The sequence below is a fragment of the Phocoena phocoena genome, chromosome 3, assembly GCF_963924675.1.
Source record: "Phocoena phocoena chromosome 3, mPhoPho1.1, whole genome shotgun sequence".
NCBI lineage: Eukaryota > Metazoa > Chordata > Mammalia > Artiodactyla > Phocoenidae > Phocoena > Phocoena phocoena.
In genome coordinates this window covers 63221338-63240553 of record NC_089221.1, presented here as the reverse complement: position 1 = coordinate 63240553, position 19216 = coordinate 63221338, and the positions used below count along the sequence as shown (strand labels likewise).

The 19216-nt window shown below is 37.5% G+C and overlaps 1 protein-coding gene across 1 annotated transcript in view; it reads right to left on the bottom strand.

Moving 5' to 3' along the window:
* The window catches only part of JMY (junction mediating and regulatory protein, p53 cofactor), a 64060-nt gene that overhangs the window by 24451 nt on the left and 20393 nt on the right, over positions 1-19216 (bottom strand). The window contains exon 2 of the mRNA XM_065875012.1: positions 9675-9848. Within this exon, the coding sequence (XP_065731084.1) occupies positions 9675-9848 (174 nt within the window). The remainder of the gene's footprint in view (positions 1-9674; positions 9849-19216) is intronic.

The window sequence follows — 19216 nt, the reverse complement described above, 5'->3', positions numbered from 1 at the left end:
TATTTATAAGAGTCACAACTAAAACAAAAGGACAAAGGAAGGTTGAAAATCAAATGATGGACAGAGGTATGCCAAGTGAATGTCACAGAGTAACAATATCAATATTAAAATATAGAAAAGTGCTAAACCGGTATGTTAATATGGAAGAAAGTTACAGTCCAAGAAGAACAGCAATGGACCCTCTGTACTGCTTTACCACATACTGAGAAAGAAACTTAAAACCTAAACAACACCACCATGTTAGGATGACGGGGAAAAAATATTATAGAGAAAAATGTGCCATCCCTGGCACACTTAAAAAAAAATTGATCAAGTAAGTTATCATACACCACTAAAAAATTATAATGAATTTCAAAAGTAGAAATAATGCAGGTCATAGTCTCTAAACAGTACAATAAACAGAAATCAAAGGAACAGTTTAAAACAGTTGATTGAGTCTTGAAGCAACAATATACTGCTCCTTAAGCAAATGAAGTCTTCCAGAAAGAGGGAAAAACATATGAGCACTCACTGTAGTGCTCAGCACACACAGAACAATTAATTAGCAACGTTAAGGGGACAGTGGCAAGGTAGAGGAAGAGGTCAAGAATGATCCTAGGGTTACTGGGAAAAAATATGTACATGGAATTGCCAAGGATTTCATTTTGCATACTAAGTTTAACTTTGCAAGTCATGTCCAGAGATATAAGCTTGGGTACCCTTGACACACTAGAAGACATTTAAAGCAATGAGAGTGAATGAGTTCATGTAAGGAATTGTAATCATATAAGTAGCAAGATTCAATGGAGGAGAAATCAACACTATCAAACACTGCTTAGGGATCAAGTAGATACACAACCAGTACCCATGGACCTAACAGCGTGAACTTGGAGACAACAGTTCTGGAGTACAGGCAAATTCCTTTTGCCTATTAATTCCCACCATATCTTCAGACCTCAGTTCAATTACTGGTTCATGGATGTCATCCCTGACTCACCATTATAGGCAGTATAAGCTCTTCAATCTAAAAAATAGCCTTCATTCTTAAGTCTTATCACAATCATACTTTATATTATTTTATATCACCTCCTTTCTGCTCTGAATGTTCCGTGAGGGCAGAGAATGCACAAGTGGTTTTTATCTCTGCTTGCTTGCTTTTCACTAGCACACTGCTGGGCATGAACGAGGTAATCTACAATATTTCCTGAATGAGTGAATAAAAATTCACTTCCATACATGTTTTTAATGAGGAGAGAAATGCAGACACATGTATAATACTCCTGAGAAATTTGTGTGAGTGAATAGAGGGGAAAAGGGTGGAGAAGAGGATAAGGCTTAAGGGCAGGCACTCTTGCTTTATTTTAATGGGAGATCACAGAGCAGGTTGAGAGGGAGAACTTATGTCTTCCCCTGTGAAGAAAGAACCCAGTTATGAAAAGAATCTGAACAAGAATTATGTATATGTATAACTGAATCACTTTGCTGTACAACTGAAAGTAACAGAACATTGTAAATCAACTATACTCCAAAATAATATAAAAATTAAAAAAAGAAAAAGAATCCAGTTAAAAATAAATTGGTAGAGGAGACGGGAGAAGACACAAGATAGCTGTTTTTAGATGGCAGGGTGACAAACCATTTATCGTAGGAAGAGAGCTAGTGAAGTCATGGTGAAACAGGCACACATAATATACTGCTGGTGGAACTATAAATTGATTAAAACCTTTTCTGGAAAGTATTTTACGATACCATAATCTTTGAACACATTTAGCTGTTTAGATCAGGACAAACTTTACTGAGGCCCATAAATTGCAGAGGGCTTTGAAGGAAGGGTAGGATTTTGACAGTTACATGGGGACCATATGGGAAAAGAGAACCACCCAAAAGGGATGCTGTAGGTAAGAAGTAACCTGAAAAAAAGCCTTGAGGTAAGTAAGTAAGTTCAATGCATGGTAAAGGACAGAGAGCAGTCCAGCCTAGCTGGAGTTTAAGTAAAACAGATGAAGGTAGTGGGAGATAACACTAGAGAAGTAGGTTAGATCAATGAGGAGGCTGAGGAGTTTGTATTGCATATGACAGGCAACTGGAAACCACTGAGGGCTTCTCAGCAATAGTAAGTGGCATATTTAGACTTCAGTTTACGTTTAAGGTTTTAGAAAACTTGTTTTCTGTAATAAAACCATCAAGGTTTTTGTGCTTTCATTTGTTGTGATTACCTTTGATTTTTAAAACAAGTTAAAAAGCAAAAGATTAGTGTTCACAAGTATGAAAAAGAAATTTAATAAATTGATATTATGATAAATTTAATAAATTGTAGCAAAAATTTAAATTCTTACTCGGCACGTTACGATGGAAGTCCTTTTCAATGACATGATTAAACTTTGTATGTTTATTATACCTAAGACCATAAGCTAGGTTAGCTAAGTTTTTTCCCTGACTTTGAAAGTCAAAATGTATTTAGATTCTATCAACTCTGAAGTTCAGCCTTCTGCCTTGTGATGCTAGGGTTCAGGCTCTGAAAACCACATTTAGCCTTTGCCAACAGAAAGGGCTGGAGGAGATTTCAGAGTTGAAGGAAAGAGAAGACTTGCTTCTTCCTATCTGTATCACTTGACTTTCCTGTTTGCTGTTCCTGTGATCATCATCCCAGACTCGCTTCTTCATCCCAGCATCTGCAGTACCTTCTTGAAGGAGTTAACAGAATCGAGTTTGCAGTTTTTTAACCTTCACAGAACTGACCTCATTTGTGTGCCCAAGACAAACCAGCAGCTGTCCACCAGTGCCCTATCCCCAGAGATCTGGTCCTCTCCACTGAGATCAGACACACCAGCACTAGAAGAGCAATGTCTTCTTTCTCAGAGGTCAGCTCCACAGGACCTATCCTTTAATAATTACCACCTCTTCCCTTTGTAACCCCCGATCCTAGGAGTGGTGGCTGCTTTTGCGATTAACTCTGATATCTTAAGAGTTGCCTTCTTATCTACCTTGTTAACAACTTTATACCTGGTTCTTAAAATTCCCTCTGTTGAAATAACTGATTTGATCTTCTGGTCAGACCAACAGACACAACTGTGGAACAGAAATGTAATAACCAAAACAGGCAGTGCTCAAAATTAAAAAATCTTAACTCAGATCATGAAGATAGAAACCCTTTTCACTTGCATAGTTAAACACTGTACAGAAATGAGAAACCTTGCATTATCTTTTTGAAGAGAAAAAATAATATTAAAAATCTGGTGGTAATTATTTGGCGATAACCTGTTCTTTGTTGTTAGATTATTTTTACCTTCATTGTACGTGTATATTCAAAAATACAGAAAACAAACATGCTATGCTTTTTAAATGCTGGTTTTTTAACTGACTTCTGAAACTCAGTAGCTAATGCTGCAGCCAACTGTTTAAAAACATGATTACAGTTTACTGTACCTAAGACATTAAGCTAGGATACTGAGTTCTCTTCCTAACTTGGCAAATTTGAAGATGTACAGCATTGGTCAGCTGGATCATGTGCTAATAACAATGACACCTCTGTTTTCAATTTTAGGGCTAGAAAGAAAACAGTATCTGTTTTTAAGATGGAAAAAAATGTGTCGGTTTAGGTAGCTAGGATAGTGAGACTAGTTTATAAACACAAATTTCTTGGCAAGGAACTGCTCATTATAAAGTACATCACTAGCTTGGATACTGGGTTTTATATGAGAAGCTGAAGTGTTACTTCTGTCTTTGCTGGGATTGTAAGTTAAAAAAAATTCCAATTCTTAGGTGAAACAAATGCCAAGATAAACTTGTGAATATACTGATGTAGTAGAGACCTTAATGTGAATTTTCCAGGCCCAGGAGTCATCTGAAGGTGACTCTTGATTAAGAGAATGACATGATTAGACTTGGCATCATCTATTTCATGCATTTTTATATTCAAAGCAAATATTAAGTGTACTATTCCCAGGTAAGAGTGTGAAAGGCATTTTTTGAAGGTAAGAGACAGCTAAAGACAAGGATACCAAAGGAAAAAATAGTTGAGGTAAGAGATAAGTACCTTAATGTATAGTGGTAGCACTATATATTTCATAGTGTACATGGCAGAGTATATAGTGGTCCAGTGGTGTAAAAATTGCACCCTGCACAAAACCAGGGCGTTTGCCAAGCCATGCATACTGCTGCATATGCCCATCTGTCTGCTGGAATAAGGGTGGAGGTGGGTGACTTTTTCTATTTCACACAAAGACACCTATAGATTTGCCTGGTCCCGGGGAAGGGTGGAGGAAAAAGAGTACATTCAAGTTTCAACTAGAAGACAGCTAATTGCAAAATGACATGACTGGCTACAAAGGGGAGGGAAAAGCTGAGGGTGTCTTCTAGTTTCTAGCTTATGTACTTTCAGCAAATCATTAGAAATAAGTTGGACAATGTGTCTGAAGTGCTTATAGTTAATCCAGGAAGACTATCAGCAGGTCACCTTGCTAACCCTGACTCGTTAAGACACTGGGCCTAAAAATCTACAGAGGATCATCTAGTTTATTTATTTTTATTTATTTATTTAAGCTTTTTTTTTTGGTCACGCCACGCAGCTTGCAGGATCTTAGTTCCCCGACTAGGGATTGAACCTGGGCCCCGGCAGTGAAAGTCCTATCCACCGGACCACCAGGGAATCTCCCAAGCATCATGTAGTTTAAATCTCATTTTATGGATGAAAAAACTGGGGCCCAGAGAGAATGTAACTTTGAATTTAGTGTGCTCCATCCCTTAGCTGTTTCAAATTTTATTCGACACGTGGTTCTCAAACTTCATATCAGAATTACCGGGAAAACTTGTTAAAACAAAGATTGCTGAGCTTCTCCCTAGAGTTTCAGCAAAGGAGATCTGAGGTGAGGCCTAAGAATCTGTATTCTTAACAAGGTTCTAGGTGATACTGATGCTCCTCGTTTGGGGGTCACATTTTAAGAACCAGCGTATTAGAGACTGGGAGCTTCCGAAAGAGGTGTGTATTTTAAAGAGGCTAAAGGTCAAATTCCATAGGATGAGATAGCACTCTAGCCCCTGACCATCATTCCTCTCCTACAAATCCTTAGACTGAGGCATATCAAACAATTCACACCCTGTGGTATAACTAAATAAGCAGGCTTTGCAGTCAAACGTGTTTCAATCCCAGCCATGCCACTTATTGGCCTCCACTCATGGTGCTGGGTTGGTGATTCAGTAATGTTTGAATAACTTATTGTGACTAAAAGCCCTAGTATTATGCCTGTTCACTATACCATTCCTGTTTTTATATACCTATCTGGAATATTCTCAATTCCAATCTCCAATACAGACATATGTACTCACTTCCTACTGAATTCTTATTCTTCAGTGGTGAAGCTCGATCATCCCCCTTTTTCCAGGTATCTTCAGGCAATGGTGATCACCTCATTTTGTGTCTCTACATAAACTTGTACATACTGCTCATTTTTCTTTTAAAAAATCATCTGAGTTATAATTTACATACAACAAAATGTACCTGTTTTAAGTGTAAATTTTGACAAATATATATACCCGTGATAACGGGCACCATAATCAAGATTTGAAGCACATCAATCTCCCCAAAGGATTCTGTTACATCCGCTTCCTCTCAGTGGATCTCCCTGGCCCCACCCCAGGCAACAGCTGTTTAGGACAATCTTCTAGAATTCCATGTAAATGGAGGCACAGTTCGTCTGGGATCTTTTGCTCAGCACATACTCTTTGTCTGGCATCTTTTGCTCAGCACGGTTTTTTATAAGCTATTTAATCAGGATTTAATTTACATACACTGTGTTCAAGTAAATCCATCTAAAGTGCTCAATTTGATGAGTTTTAATTGCTGTATACACCCAAGAAACAACCACTACAATCATGATACAAAACATTTCCGTCACCTCCAAAATATTCTTGTACTACTTTGCCATCCATACCTTCTCGTACTGCTTTGCCATCCATACCTTCACACATATACAGGACGGTTTTGTTTATCCATTTTATCCACATTTTGTTTATCCATTCACCTGTCGATGGTTATTTGGGTTGTCCCAGTTTGGGGCTACCGGGAATACAGCTGGCATGAACACTGGTATGTAAGTCTTTTTTGTGAACAGATGTTTTCGTTTCTCTTGTGTAAGTAACTAAGAGACAAACAGCTGAGTTGTAAGGTATTGTACAGGTGACCCTTGAACAACACGGATTTGAACTGCATGAGTCCACTTACATGCAGATTTTTTTCCCCATAAATATTACAGTGCTACAAGACCTGCTGTTGGTTGAATCCACGGATGGAGAACCACGATCTGGAAAGCCACTTTGGGACTTAAGCATCTGAAAATTTTGGTATCATTGGCAGGTCCTGGAACCACACCCAAGGGTTGTTCAAAGATCAACCATATATGTTTAACTTTTGAAGAAAGTGCCAAACTGTTTTCCAAAGTGGTTGTACCACTTTAAAATTCTGTTAGCAATGTATGAAAATTCCACTTACTCTACATCCTCACTAGCCCTTGGGAGGGCCAGAATTTTTTCATTATACTCACTTCAATGGGTGTGTAATAGTATCTCACTGTGGTACCAATTTGGATTTCCTAGATGAGTATGTTGAGCATCTTCACATGTGATTATTAGCCATTTCTTTGTGTCTTTTTAAATATTTAGCTCATATTGAAATTTTTGGGGTTTTGTCTTACTGAGTTGTACAGTTCTTCTTTCAGACGTATTACAAGTTATTTTCTCTCAGTGTGTGGCCTCCTCATTTTCTTAATCTTTAAAATAGCAAAAGTTTTTAATTTTAGTGAAGTCCAATTTTATTTTATTTTTTTTTAGCTGAAGTTTTCTGCATCCTATCTAAAAAACCTTTGTCTTTCCTTCTGAAAGATTGTAAAAACTTCCTCGTTTTGTTATAAAAGTTTTATACTATGAGCTTTATGTTTGGGTCTAACATGTATTTCAAATTAATTTTTGTGTATGGTATAAGATAAGGAAGACTGGACTTCATTATTTCTATATGGGTATCCACTTCTAGCACCATTTGTTGATAAGACTATTCTTTCCCCCCACTGAACTGCCTTGTCACCTTTGTAGAAAACTAATTGACTATATAACCACAGGTTTATTTCTGGATTCTGTTTAGTTCCATTCATTTACATGTCTATCCTATACTATCACCACAATGTCTGGATTTCTCTAGCTATTTTATAATTGGCTAGTTAGTTTAAAAAAAAAAAAACACCCTACTGGAATATTAATTTGAATCTACAGATCAGTTGAGAACTGACATCTAAACGTTATTGATTATTGTTAATAGATTATCTTCCAATCTATTAACACGGTCTATCTCCCATTTATTTAGGTATGCTTTTATTTTTCTCATCAAAGTCTTATAATTTTTCAGTATATAGTCCTTTCATATATTTTATAAAATTTATCCGTAAACATTTCATGTTCAGAGATGCTAATGTAAAAGGCATTTAAAAATTTTTGATTTCAACTTCATTTCTGGAAGATAGAAAATGCAACTGAATCTTTAATACTGACCTTGTAACTAAACTTACAGATTATTTCCAGTAGCTTTTTTAGATTCTTAATTTTTTTTACATGTGTGATCACATGATCTACAAACAAATAATCTACTTTTTTTCTAATTTATATATGCCTTTTATTTTTTATTTTTTGCTTTACTGAACTGACGACAAACTCCAGAGAAATACTGAATAAAAGTTGTGGGAGCAGACAATCTTACCTAGTTACCAATCTTAGTGGGGGAAGAATTCAGTCATTCACCATCATGCATGCTGTTAGATAGGCTTTCCACACATACCCTTTATCAGCTCAAAGAAGTTCCCTTCTCTTCCTAGGTTGCTGAGATTTTACCATGGATGGGCAATGAACTTTTTATCAAGTGCATTTCTGCACCCAGACATGTTGATTTTTTTCCTTTATCAATAATATGGTGAGTTACATTGATTAGTTTTTGTAATGTTAAACCAATCTTGCCTTTCTAAGATAAACCCTAATCACAGTATATTATTGAATCCTATTTTTCAATATTATGTTAAGAATTACTGCATCTACATTCATGAGGGACGTTTATCTGTAGTTTTCTTTTTTTCTATAATGTCGTTTGATTTGGATAATGCTGGCCTCAAAAATGAGTTGGGAAGTGTTCCCTCTTTTAAATCCTCCAATGATCCTTTACCTGGCCCTGGAGTTTTCTTTGTGAGAAGGTTGTAAATTATGAATTCAACTTTGTTAATATAGAGCTACCAAATTTTTTCTATTTTTTCTTGACTCTATTTTGACAATTTGTATTTCTCTAAGAAGTGTATCCATTTCATCTAAGTTGTAGCATTTTTTGGCACAAATTTGTTCACGTTCTCTTACTAGCTCATCATCATAGTTGATGCGGCATTTGAGGGGCAATGCAGTAAAATACAATTTTTACCTTTGAAAATGTTAACAGTTTAAGAAATATGTTGTCTGTTCCTCCTCACCTATACTCTGCTTCCCAGGGGAAAAAGATGGAGTAATAACTGATGCTAGTGGACAATACAGCCTGACAAGAAGGTTCAATCCATTTGCTAATATTAATACTCAATACAAACCATGATATAATATGAAAGCAAAAATTCACATAGATTCTGATAATCAATGTTAAGCTGTATATAGATTATCTCAGCTAAACACTGCAGCTTAGTTTAGAAGCAGATGGGGCCTCCATGTATATCATCCAGTTCATCCCTAGCCTTCCAGTCAAGTTTTCAATGGATAAATATCTATAGTTCATTTTTTTTAAATTGGAGGAAAGTGTAGTGTCTAAAAATTCTTAGTTACTAGTTACCATTTTACCCAAAATGCCAAGTTTATGATAAAACTGACTTAACAACCCAATATTTTTCGAAAGTATTAATAAAGGAGAGTGTGTCAATTATGTGACAGTCTGTATTGCTCCATATCTTGACTCATTAGTAAAGGGAAAAAGACAAACATGCTTTACCTTGTAATCGTTTTTCAAATATTATACTACTCATTCTTGCCCCCAAGCACAAAGTTTTCAGAATAAGTGGCAATTTCCCAGATATAAATTTCGTAAATAATGTTCCAAATTCACGCATTAATACACAAAAAGTGTTTTAATATCCTAGTTCAGCAATATTTCCATGTGAATTAAACACAGCAACATTGATTTGAGGTCAGCTATAAAACCAAACCCTTAACACTTGCCTCAAAAAAAGTAATATATATTTTACACACAGAAGTAAATGTCATGAATTTTAAAGCTGTACCATTAATGCCTTGTAACTTTCAAAACAAGGTCTTCCCAAAACAAATGTTCTCAAAACTGCTACTAAATAAGTCTAAGACTAGATAATACCCAAAACATTAAAAGGGAGACAGGAGTAGATGGAGAGGGGAAAAAAAGCACAGGAAAGGGGGAAAGATGAGAATCTCAATGTATTTACAAATTTTCTAGGCTTTTCTCAGCCCTGGCTACTCAGCAAAGTCCCCTTTTCAGATGCTTTTAAAATGAGGTGTTCAGGCTCTATGTATCACAAAACTACCAAACTAGAATCCCTGGGGACAATGGATCAGATATTTACATTTATAAAAGCTCCTCTAATAATTAAAATGTATAGCCAGCCACACTGAGAACTATGAAACAGGCAGGTTACTATTTAGACTTTTTAAAAAAATACCTTGATCTGCTGTCTTCGTAGCATGGCAAGTTCTCGCATGTCTCGGAATGGCTGTAGTAAATACTGATAGAGTTCAGTTGTGGCTTCTGCAAGGCTGCTGTAGGCTTCATCCTCCATCTGATACAAGTCCAGAAGCTCTACCATGCTCTCTGTATTCTTGTGCTTATCCAAGAGCTGTGGAACAAGAAAATTTCACTACAAATAAATCCAACTGTAATAACCTATAAAACTTGCAAATTCCCTATCATCTCAGGACCTGGAACTCTGAAATGCAGAACTAAAGAGAATGAGGAGCACTAATTGCTTTCATCACTTATGTCCATGCCTTAGGTGTCTTACTACAAGATCACTGCCTAAACATCCTTTTCTAACTACTGTCACCATATTATTCCTGTTCTCTGCATTTTCTGGAATTCCATACTATCTGCCTACCCTTAACTCTTAAAATTTTTTTCCTAGCATCTAGTAGCTTTCTCCATACTTATATAATCATTGCTAATCTACAAAGTAGTTATCAACTCTTGCCAACATTATTTTACTAATTTCCCCAAATAATCTTGCCACTCTTTTCCTCCTCCAAATTTGGAACATTCCTTCAAAAACTTCAACTCATGCCTACCACTTCCTTCAAAATCTAGGTGAAAACACCCCTCAACTCTACTGAAGAGTTTAAGACTGACTATAATAGATTTTTATAACTTTCTTACTTTGCATTCCTTGATACTCATGTGTATATGTATGTTTATAAAGATATTCATTCATTTCTCAACAAGTAAGGACTGAGCATCTTAATACATGTTAGGCACTGGGCATACAAAAACATGGTTCCTTTCTTCGGTTTTGCAAAGCAGAAATAGACAGATGCAGAGAACAAACAGATGGACACCAAGGGAGGAAAGTGGGGGTGGGGGGTGGGATGAACTGGGAGACTGGGACTGACATATATATGCTAGTATGTATAAAATAGGTAACTAATAAGAACCTGTTGTATGAAAAATAAATTAAATTAAAAATTTTTTAAAAACATGGTTCCTTTCTTCATGGAGTTTACTGTGTAGTAAATAAGCAAACTAAACAAAGTTTTAAAAAATTACAAACTGTGATAAATGCTATGAAAATGATTACTTTTTAAAAAGTAAAGAATAGGGCTTCCCTGGTGGTGCAGTGGTTGAGAGTCCGCCTGCCGATGCAGGGGACACGGGTTCGTGCCCCGGTCCGGGAAGATCCCACATGCCGCGGAGCAGCTGGGCCCGTGAGCCATGGCCGCTGAGCCTGCGCGTCTGGAGCCTGTGCTCTGCAACGGGAGAGGCCACGGCAGTGAGAGGCCCACGTACCACCAAAAAAAAAAAAAAAAAAAAATTTTTAAATAAAAAGTAAAGAATAAAAGTAACACAATGGGGGCTTCCCTGGTGGTGCAGTGGTTGAGATTCCGCCTGCCGATGCAGGGGGCGCGGGTTCATGCCCCGGTCTGGGAGGATCCCGCATGCCGCGGAGCGGCTGGGCCCGTGAGCCATGGCCGCTGAGCCTGCGCGTCCAGAGCCTGTGCTCCGCAGGGGGAGAGGCCACAGCACTGAGAGGCGCGCGGACCGCAAAAAAAAAAAAAAAAAAAGTAACACAATTAAACAATGGGTGCCAAGAGAAAGAATAAGAGGTGGGGAAATGGTGAAAAACTATGACCTAGTTCAGAGCAGGTTAGAGAGAAAAGGCTATCCACGGAAGCTTAAGCTGAAATTTAAAGAACCTTTGAATGAACCATGTGGCAAGACACTTTTTTATTTATTCATTTTTGGCCATGCTGCATGGCTTGTGGGATATTAGTCCCCAGGGATTGAACCCAGGCCCACAGCAGTGAAAGCACTGAGTCCTTACCACTGGACCGCCAGGGACTCCCAGGACACTATTTTATATACTTATTCTTGGTGTCCATTTACTTGGTGACAGTCTCATCTCCTCAAAAGCACAAAATTCTGCTATTCTTTCTCATACCTAAAGTTTCCACTACTATCCTCTTTCCCAGCTTCTTGCTTTGGTTATCATATTGTGTTGTACATATTACAGCTGACCCTTGAACAACTGTAATATGGGGTTAGGGGCGCCAACCCCTGCCTAGTTAAAAATCAGCATATAACTTTACAGACAACCCTCCCTCCCAATCCACAGCTCTGCATACAAGTATTCAAAAAATGAAATACACAGGTATAGATCTAATTATGTACAGAATCTATGAGGAAAATTATACAACTCTGATGAAAGAACTCAAAGACCCAAATTAAATGGAAGTATTCCACATATGGGTTGGAAAACTCAGTATTGTCAAGGTGTCAGTTCTTCCAGACTTGATCTATAGGATCAGTGCAATGCCATTTAAAGTCTGAGCAAGTTATTTTGTGGATATCAACAAGTGAATTCTCAAGTTTATATGGAAAGGCAAAAGATCCAGAATAACCAACACAACTGACGAACAAAGTTAAAAGACTGACACTCTCCATTCAACTTCACTAGTTACTATAAATCTACAGTAATCAAGACAGTGTGGTATTGGTAAAAGAACAGATCAATGGAAGAGATTCCAAAAGTAAACCCCCACACACATAGTCAAGTAATCTTTTGACAAAAGAGCAAAGGGAATTCAATGAAGAGATCAGCCTTTTCAACAAATGGACATCCACGTACGAAAGAAAAAAGAAATCTACAGACTTTAACTCAAAAATTAACTCAAAATGGATCACAAACCTAAATGTAAGCTGCAAAGTTATAAAACTCTTAGAAAATAACACGGGAAAATCTAGGTAAGCTTGGGTTTGATGACTTTTTAGATATAACACAAAAGCACACAATGCTTTTCTACTCAATTTTTCTATAAACCTGAAAGTGCTAAAACAGTCTATTACCTTTTTTTTAGTCTATTAACTTTTAAATGATAGCAAACCTATTTAAAGACATAGTTTTATATTTCACTGTATGCATGCTTTTTATTTTTTAAATAAAACCGAGAATCATTAAAAATAAATCCGTAATATCCAATTAACACTGATTTTTATCCCTGTTAAGCCCTACTGTTTTAAGGTGATCAGACTAATCAAACAATATCTTTCTGCTTTGTTAACAAGTAGTTTTCCGTAGGTTGGTTTTGTTTGTTGTTTGTTTTTAATAGAGGTCCACTAGAAGACAGAAATCAATTCAAACATCAGGGATTTTAACAACAGATAACACATAAATAATTTACAGATGCAGACAGAGGCCAGACCAAGTGGGATCTTGCTTTATGCCGAAAGCAAAGAGATGCCATAAAAGGACTGTTGCTGTTTTGTTTTTCCTTCAAAAACCTCTCTGGTTCCAGGGAAGCATTAGGGAATAAATACTTTCCCAAGTAAGGGAATCTTGACTTTTATTCTAAAGGATAAAAAGGGATAAAAGTGTAAAGGGAAGACTGGGTTAGAAAGACAGAAGGGCATATCCCTGGATACCATAAAATAAGGTTTACAAAATGGAGTAAACAGAGAAAGGGAACATAATGAAAGACAATTCTGGAGACACTAACAGACACTAACATACATGATAGACCTGAGTTATACTACAGTGGTGAGAAGGGGCACCAGAGTGGATGCAGATAGATCAGTTCATAATCTCCTGGGTCAGTCCATGTAAGCCTAGATTGGAGGAAGAGAAAAGCAAAGATTTAAGAAATGCTTTGGAGATAAAATTAACAGGACTTGATGAAAGACTGGATTTTCTCTTTACCCTAAGGTCTTTGGTATTCACTGATACAAAGAACACAGGAATAGAAACAGGTTTTTAGAGGCAAAAATTATGGATTCAGAGACACTGTGTCCAAAGTGTTTTTTAGATATCCATGAGGAGAGGTCATGAAGGGAATGCAAAATGTCCAAGATAAACCTTATCTTTAAAAAGTCTACAATCTAACTAGGGAAACAAACAAACAGACATGTAAGTAAAATACTGACTGTAGAAGACAATCACGGTTCATAGTGGGCTAAAGCAGCTGAAAAAGATGTTCTAAAGCTAGGATTTGAACTGGGTCTCGAAGGATGGGAAGTGCTAGACAGGGAAGAAGAGCAACCAGTCTGGAGAAATCACATGAATAAAAAGCGTCACACATTTGAATCCTGGATGGGAGGATGGGGGTGGCAGAGTGCCATGCTCCCTGGAGTAGAGGGTACACACCAGTGAGCAGGACATCACATTGAGACTGTAAAAGCAGCACATTCTAATAAGCAGTGAAACCAATGATGAAGTAGAAAAAAAGAATGATGCATTTGATCAATGGGACCTGTTTGATTTTTAGTTTACAAAGTTAAACTTATCTAAATAACCATATTAAAGTCATGGTGATTTAGTACCTGGTTACTTGAAGCATGGTCTGGGAACAGCAACATCTGATTACTTGTTAGAAATATAGAACCTCAGAGCCCACTCCAGACCCCCAGAATCAGAATGAGTGATGAGTATGCACAGCAAAGTTTCAGAAGCACTGCTTCAGTAAACACCTTATATGGCCACATTAACTACAACATGAGGCAAAAGTCTCTGTAAATTATATAGTCAATTTTCAAACTGAAAACTGTAGAATTACGTTATGTAACATTTTTTTTCCTGGATCTAAAATCATTTTCCCCTCTCACTCTTTCTCTTACTATTTAAGTATTATTTTATTTTAGCTCCATTACCACTATTCAGACTAAAATTAAGCCAAAACTCCCATTTCTCATGGTTCAGTTCCCTATTAAAGCATTTTTAGCTAATCTAAAAAAAAAAGTTACTACTGAAGCCAACCCCAGAACGAAAAAAAGTTACTACTGAAGCCAACCCCAGAACCATCTTCATCTTTAGAAGACAGGTACAGGGACTTGTCCTGGTGGTGCAGTGGTTAAGATTCCACCTGCCAATGCAGGGGACACGGGTTCAATCCCCAGTCCAGGAAGATCCCACATGCCGCACAGCAACTAAGCCCGTACACTACAACTACTGAGCCTACGCTCTAGAGCCCGTGAGCCACAACTACTGAAGCCTGCGTGCTGCAACTACTGAAGCCCGCGTGCTGCAACTACTGAAGCCTGAGCACCTAGAGCCCATGCTCCGCAACAAGCCACCGCAATAAGAAGCCCGTGCACTGCAACCAAGAGTAGCCTCTGCTCACCGCAACTAGAGAGAAAGCCTGCGTGCAGCAACAAAGACCCAAAGTGGCCAAAAAACACAAAAAACAAAAAGAAAATCCTGTTTAAAAAAGAAAGACAGGTACAAAGAGACAATGTCAGCCTGGCCTTACCTCCAGGCCTGGCCAGGATCTTACCTCTAATACATGGGCCATTCAATGAAACTGGATGTTTAAAAGCAATAACTCACCCCCCACCCCTGGCAAATACATTAAATAAATAAATAAATAAGAATAAACAGGGCTTCCCTGGTGGCACAGCGGCTGAGAGTCCACCTGCCGATGCAGGGGACACGGGTTCGTGCCCTAGTCCGGGAAGATCCCACATGCCACGGAGTGGCTGGGCCCGTGAGCCATGGCCACTGAGCCTGTGCATCTGGAGACTGTGCTCCGCAATGGGAGAGGCCACAACAGTGAGAGGCCCGCATACCGCAAAAAAAAAAAAAAAAAAAGAATAAACAAAAAATTAAAAAATAAAAGCGATGGCCATTAAAATCATCAAATTAAATAACTCCCTTCATTCTGATGTGTTTACTTGTTTTTTTAAAACTATAATTTAGCCTTTTACTACTACAAAGAAACAGTGAAATGATCATGAAGATATTCCAGTTCTTTTGATAGAATTCTATCCATTATTTTAAAAACTAGCAATTGAGAATCCCAATTTAGAATAAACTGAAAAATCACAAGAGAAATAGAATTCAGTAAGGTGTTATAATTTACATGCAGAAACCAACAGCCCCTTTCATATTAAATACAAAACAACCAGCCAGGATTCCATCTGCAACAAAACAGAAAAATACCTAGGAATAAACTTAAATCTTTTAAGAGCCATGTAAATAAAATGTTAAGGTACAAAAAAAGTAAATAAATGGAAGAGTAAAAATATCAATTCTCACTAATCTATAAATTTCACATGGTAATAAAACAACCTCTTCACACTTCCATGGCATAAGAAAAGGCCAATTTTAAAGTTCACATGGAGGGGGTGCCTTCAAGATGGCGGAGGAGTAAGACGTGGAGATCACCGTCCTCCCCACAAACACATCAAAACTACATCTACATGTGGATCAACTCCTACAGAACACTGACTGAATGCTGCCAGAAGACCTCAGACTTCCCAAAAGACACCCTCAGGTGACCTAGCCACAGAGGCGGGACCAAATCCAAAGCTGAACCGCAGGAGCTAAGTGAACAAAGAAGAGAAAGGCAAATTTCTCCCAGCAGCCTCAGGAGCAGTGGATTAAATCTCCACAATCACCTTGATGTACCCTGCACCTGTGGAATGCCTGAATGGACAAAAATCATCCCAATATTTAGGTGGTGGACTTTGGGAGCAACTGTAGACTTGGGGTTTGCTTTCTGCATCTAATTTGTTTCCGGTTATATGTTTATCTTAGTTTAGTATTTACAGCTTATTATCATTGGTAGATTTGTTTACTGATTTGGTTGCTCTCTTCCTTTTTTAATTTATATATATATATATATATATATATATATATAAAACTTTCTTTTTTCTTTTTGTGAGTGTGTATGTGTATGCTTCTTCGTGTGATTTTCTCTGTATAGCTTTGCTTTTGCCATTTGTCCTAGGGTTCTGACTGTCCATTGTTTCTTTTTAGTATAGTTTTTAGGGCTTGTTATCATCAGTGGATTTGTTTTTTGGTTTAGCTGCTCTCTTCCTTTCTTTTCTTTTTTCTATTACTTTTTTTAAAATAATTTTTTCTATTTTAATGACTTTATTTAATTAATTATTTAAATTTCATTCTTTCTTTTTTTGTCTCCCTTTTCTTCTGAGCCGTGTGGCTGACAGGGTCTTGGTGCTCTGGCCGGGTAGCAGGCCTGAGCCTCTGAGATGGGAGAGCCAAGTTCAAGACTATGGTCCACCAGAGACCTCCCAGCCGCACATAGTATCAAACGGCGAAAGCTCTCCCAGAGATCTCCATCTCAACGCTAAGACCCAGCTCCACTCAACGACCAGCAAGCTACAGTGCTGGACACCCTATGCCAAACAACTAGCAAGACAGGAACACAACCCTACCCATTAGCATAGAGGCTGCCTAAAATCATAACAAGTTCACAGATACCCCAAAACACACGACCAGACATGGTCTTGCCCACCAAAAAGACAACATCCAGCCTCATCCACCAGAACACAGGCACCAGTCCCCTACACCAGGAAGTCTACACAACCCACTGAACCAATCTTTCACCCTCTGGGAGCAGACACCAAAATCAACGGGAACTACAAACCTGCAACCTGGGAAATGCAGACCCCAACAGAGTAAGTTAAGCAAAATGAGAAAACAGAAAAATACGCAGCAGATGAAGGAGCAAGGTAAAAACCCACCAGACCAAACAAATGAAGAGGAAATAGTCTACCTGAAAAACAATTCAGAGTAATGACCCAAAATCTTGGAAACAGAATGGAGAAAACAAAAGAAATGTTTAACAAGGGCCTAGAAGAACTAAAGAGCAAACAATGATGAACACCACAATAAATGAAATTAAGAATTTTCTCTAAAAGGAATCAATAGCAGAATAACTGAGGCAGGAGAACCAATAAGTGACCTGGAAGATAAAATAGTGAAAATAACTACCGCAGAACAAAATAAAGAGAAAAGAATGAAAAGAATTGAGGCCAATCTCAGAGACTTCTGGGAAAACATTAAATGCACCAACATTCGAGTTATTGGGGTCCCAAAAAGAAGAAGAGAAAAAGAAAGGGACTGAGAAAATATCTGAAGAGATTATAGTTAAAAACTTCCCTAATATGGGTTAGGAAATAATCAAGTCCAAGAAACGCAGAGAGTCCCATACAGGATAAACCCAAGGAGAAACACACCAAGACATATATTAATCAAACTATCAAAAATTAAATACAAAGAAAAATATTAAAAGCAGCAAGGGAAAAGCAATAATTAACACACAAGGGAATCCCAAAAGGTTAACAGCTGATCTTTCAGCAGAAACTCTGCAAGCCAGAAGGGAGTGGCAGGACGTGTTTAAAGTGATGAAAGGAAAAACCTACAACCAAGATTACTCTACCCAGCAAGGATCTCATTCAGATTCGATGGAGAAATTAAAACCTTTACAGATAAGCAAAAGCTAAGAGAATTCGGCACCACCAACCCAGCTCCACAACAAATGCTAAAGGAACTTCTCTAGGCAGGAAACACAAGAGAAGGAAAAGACCTACAATAACAACCCCAAAACAATTAAGAAAATGGTAATAGAAACATGCATACTTATAATTAAATGTAAATGGTTTAAATGCTCCAACCAAAAGACACAGACTGGCTGACTGGAAACAAAAACAAGACCCATACATATGCTGTCTACAACAGACCCACTTCAGACCTAAGGACCCATACAGACTGAAAGTGAGGGGATGGAAAAATATATTCCACGCAAATGAAAATCAAAAGAAATTCTCTTATCAGACAAAATAGACTTTAAAGACTATTACAAGAGACAAAGGAGGACACTACATAATGATCGAAGGATCGATCCAAGAAATATAAGAATTGTAAATATTTATGCACCCAACATAGGAGCACCTCGATACATAAGACAAACGCTAACAGCCATAAAAGGGGAAATCGACAGTAACACAATCATAGTAGGGGACTTCAACACCCCACTTTCACCAATGGACAGATCATCCAAAATGAAAATAAATAAGGCAACACAAGCTTTAAATGATACATTAAACAAGATGGACTTAATTGATATTCATAGGTCATTCTGTTCAAAAACAGCATATTACACTTTCCTCTCAACTGCTCATGGAACATTCTCGAGGATAGATCATATCTTGGGTCACAAATCAAGCCTTGGTAAATTTAAGAAACGTGAAATCGTGTCAAGTATCTTTTCCGACCAAAACGCTATGAGACTAGGTATCAATTACAGGAAAAAACCTGTAAAAAATACAAACACATGGAGGCTAAACAATACACTACTTAATAACCAAGAGATCACTGAGAAAATCAAAAAATTCCTAGAAAGAAATGACAATGAAAACACAACGACCCAAAACCTATGGGACGCAGCAAAAGCAGTTCTGAAAGGGAAGTTTATAGCAATACAATCCTACCTCAACAAACAAGAAACATCTCAAATAAACAACATAACCTTACACCTAAAGCAATTAGAGAAAGAAGAACCAAAAAAAAAAAAAAAACCCAAGGTTAGCAGAAGGAAAGAAATCATAAAGATGAGATCAGAAATAAATGAAAAAGAAATGAAGGAAACGATAGCAAAGATCAATAAAACTAAAAGCTGGTTCTTTGAGAAGATAAACAAAATTGATAAACCATTAGCCAGACTCATCAAGACAAAAAGGGAGAAGACTCAAATCAACAGA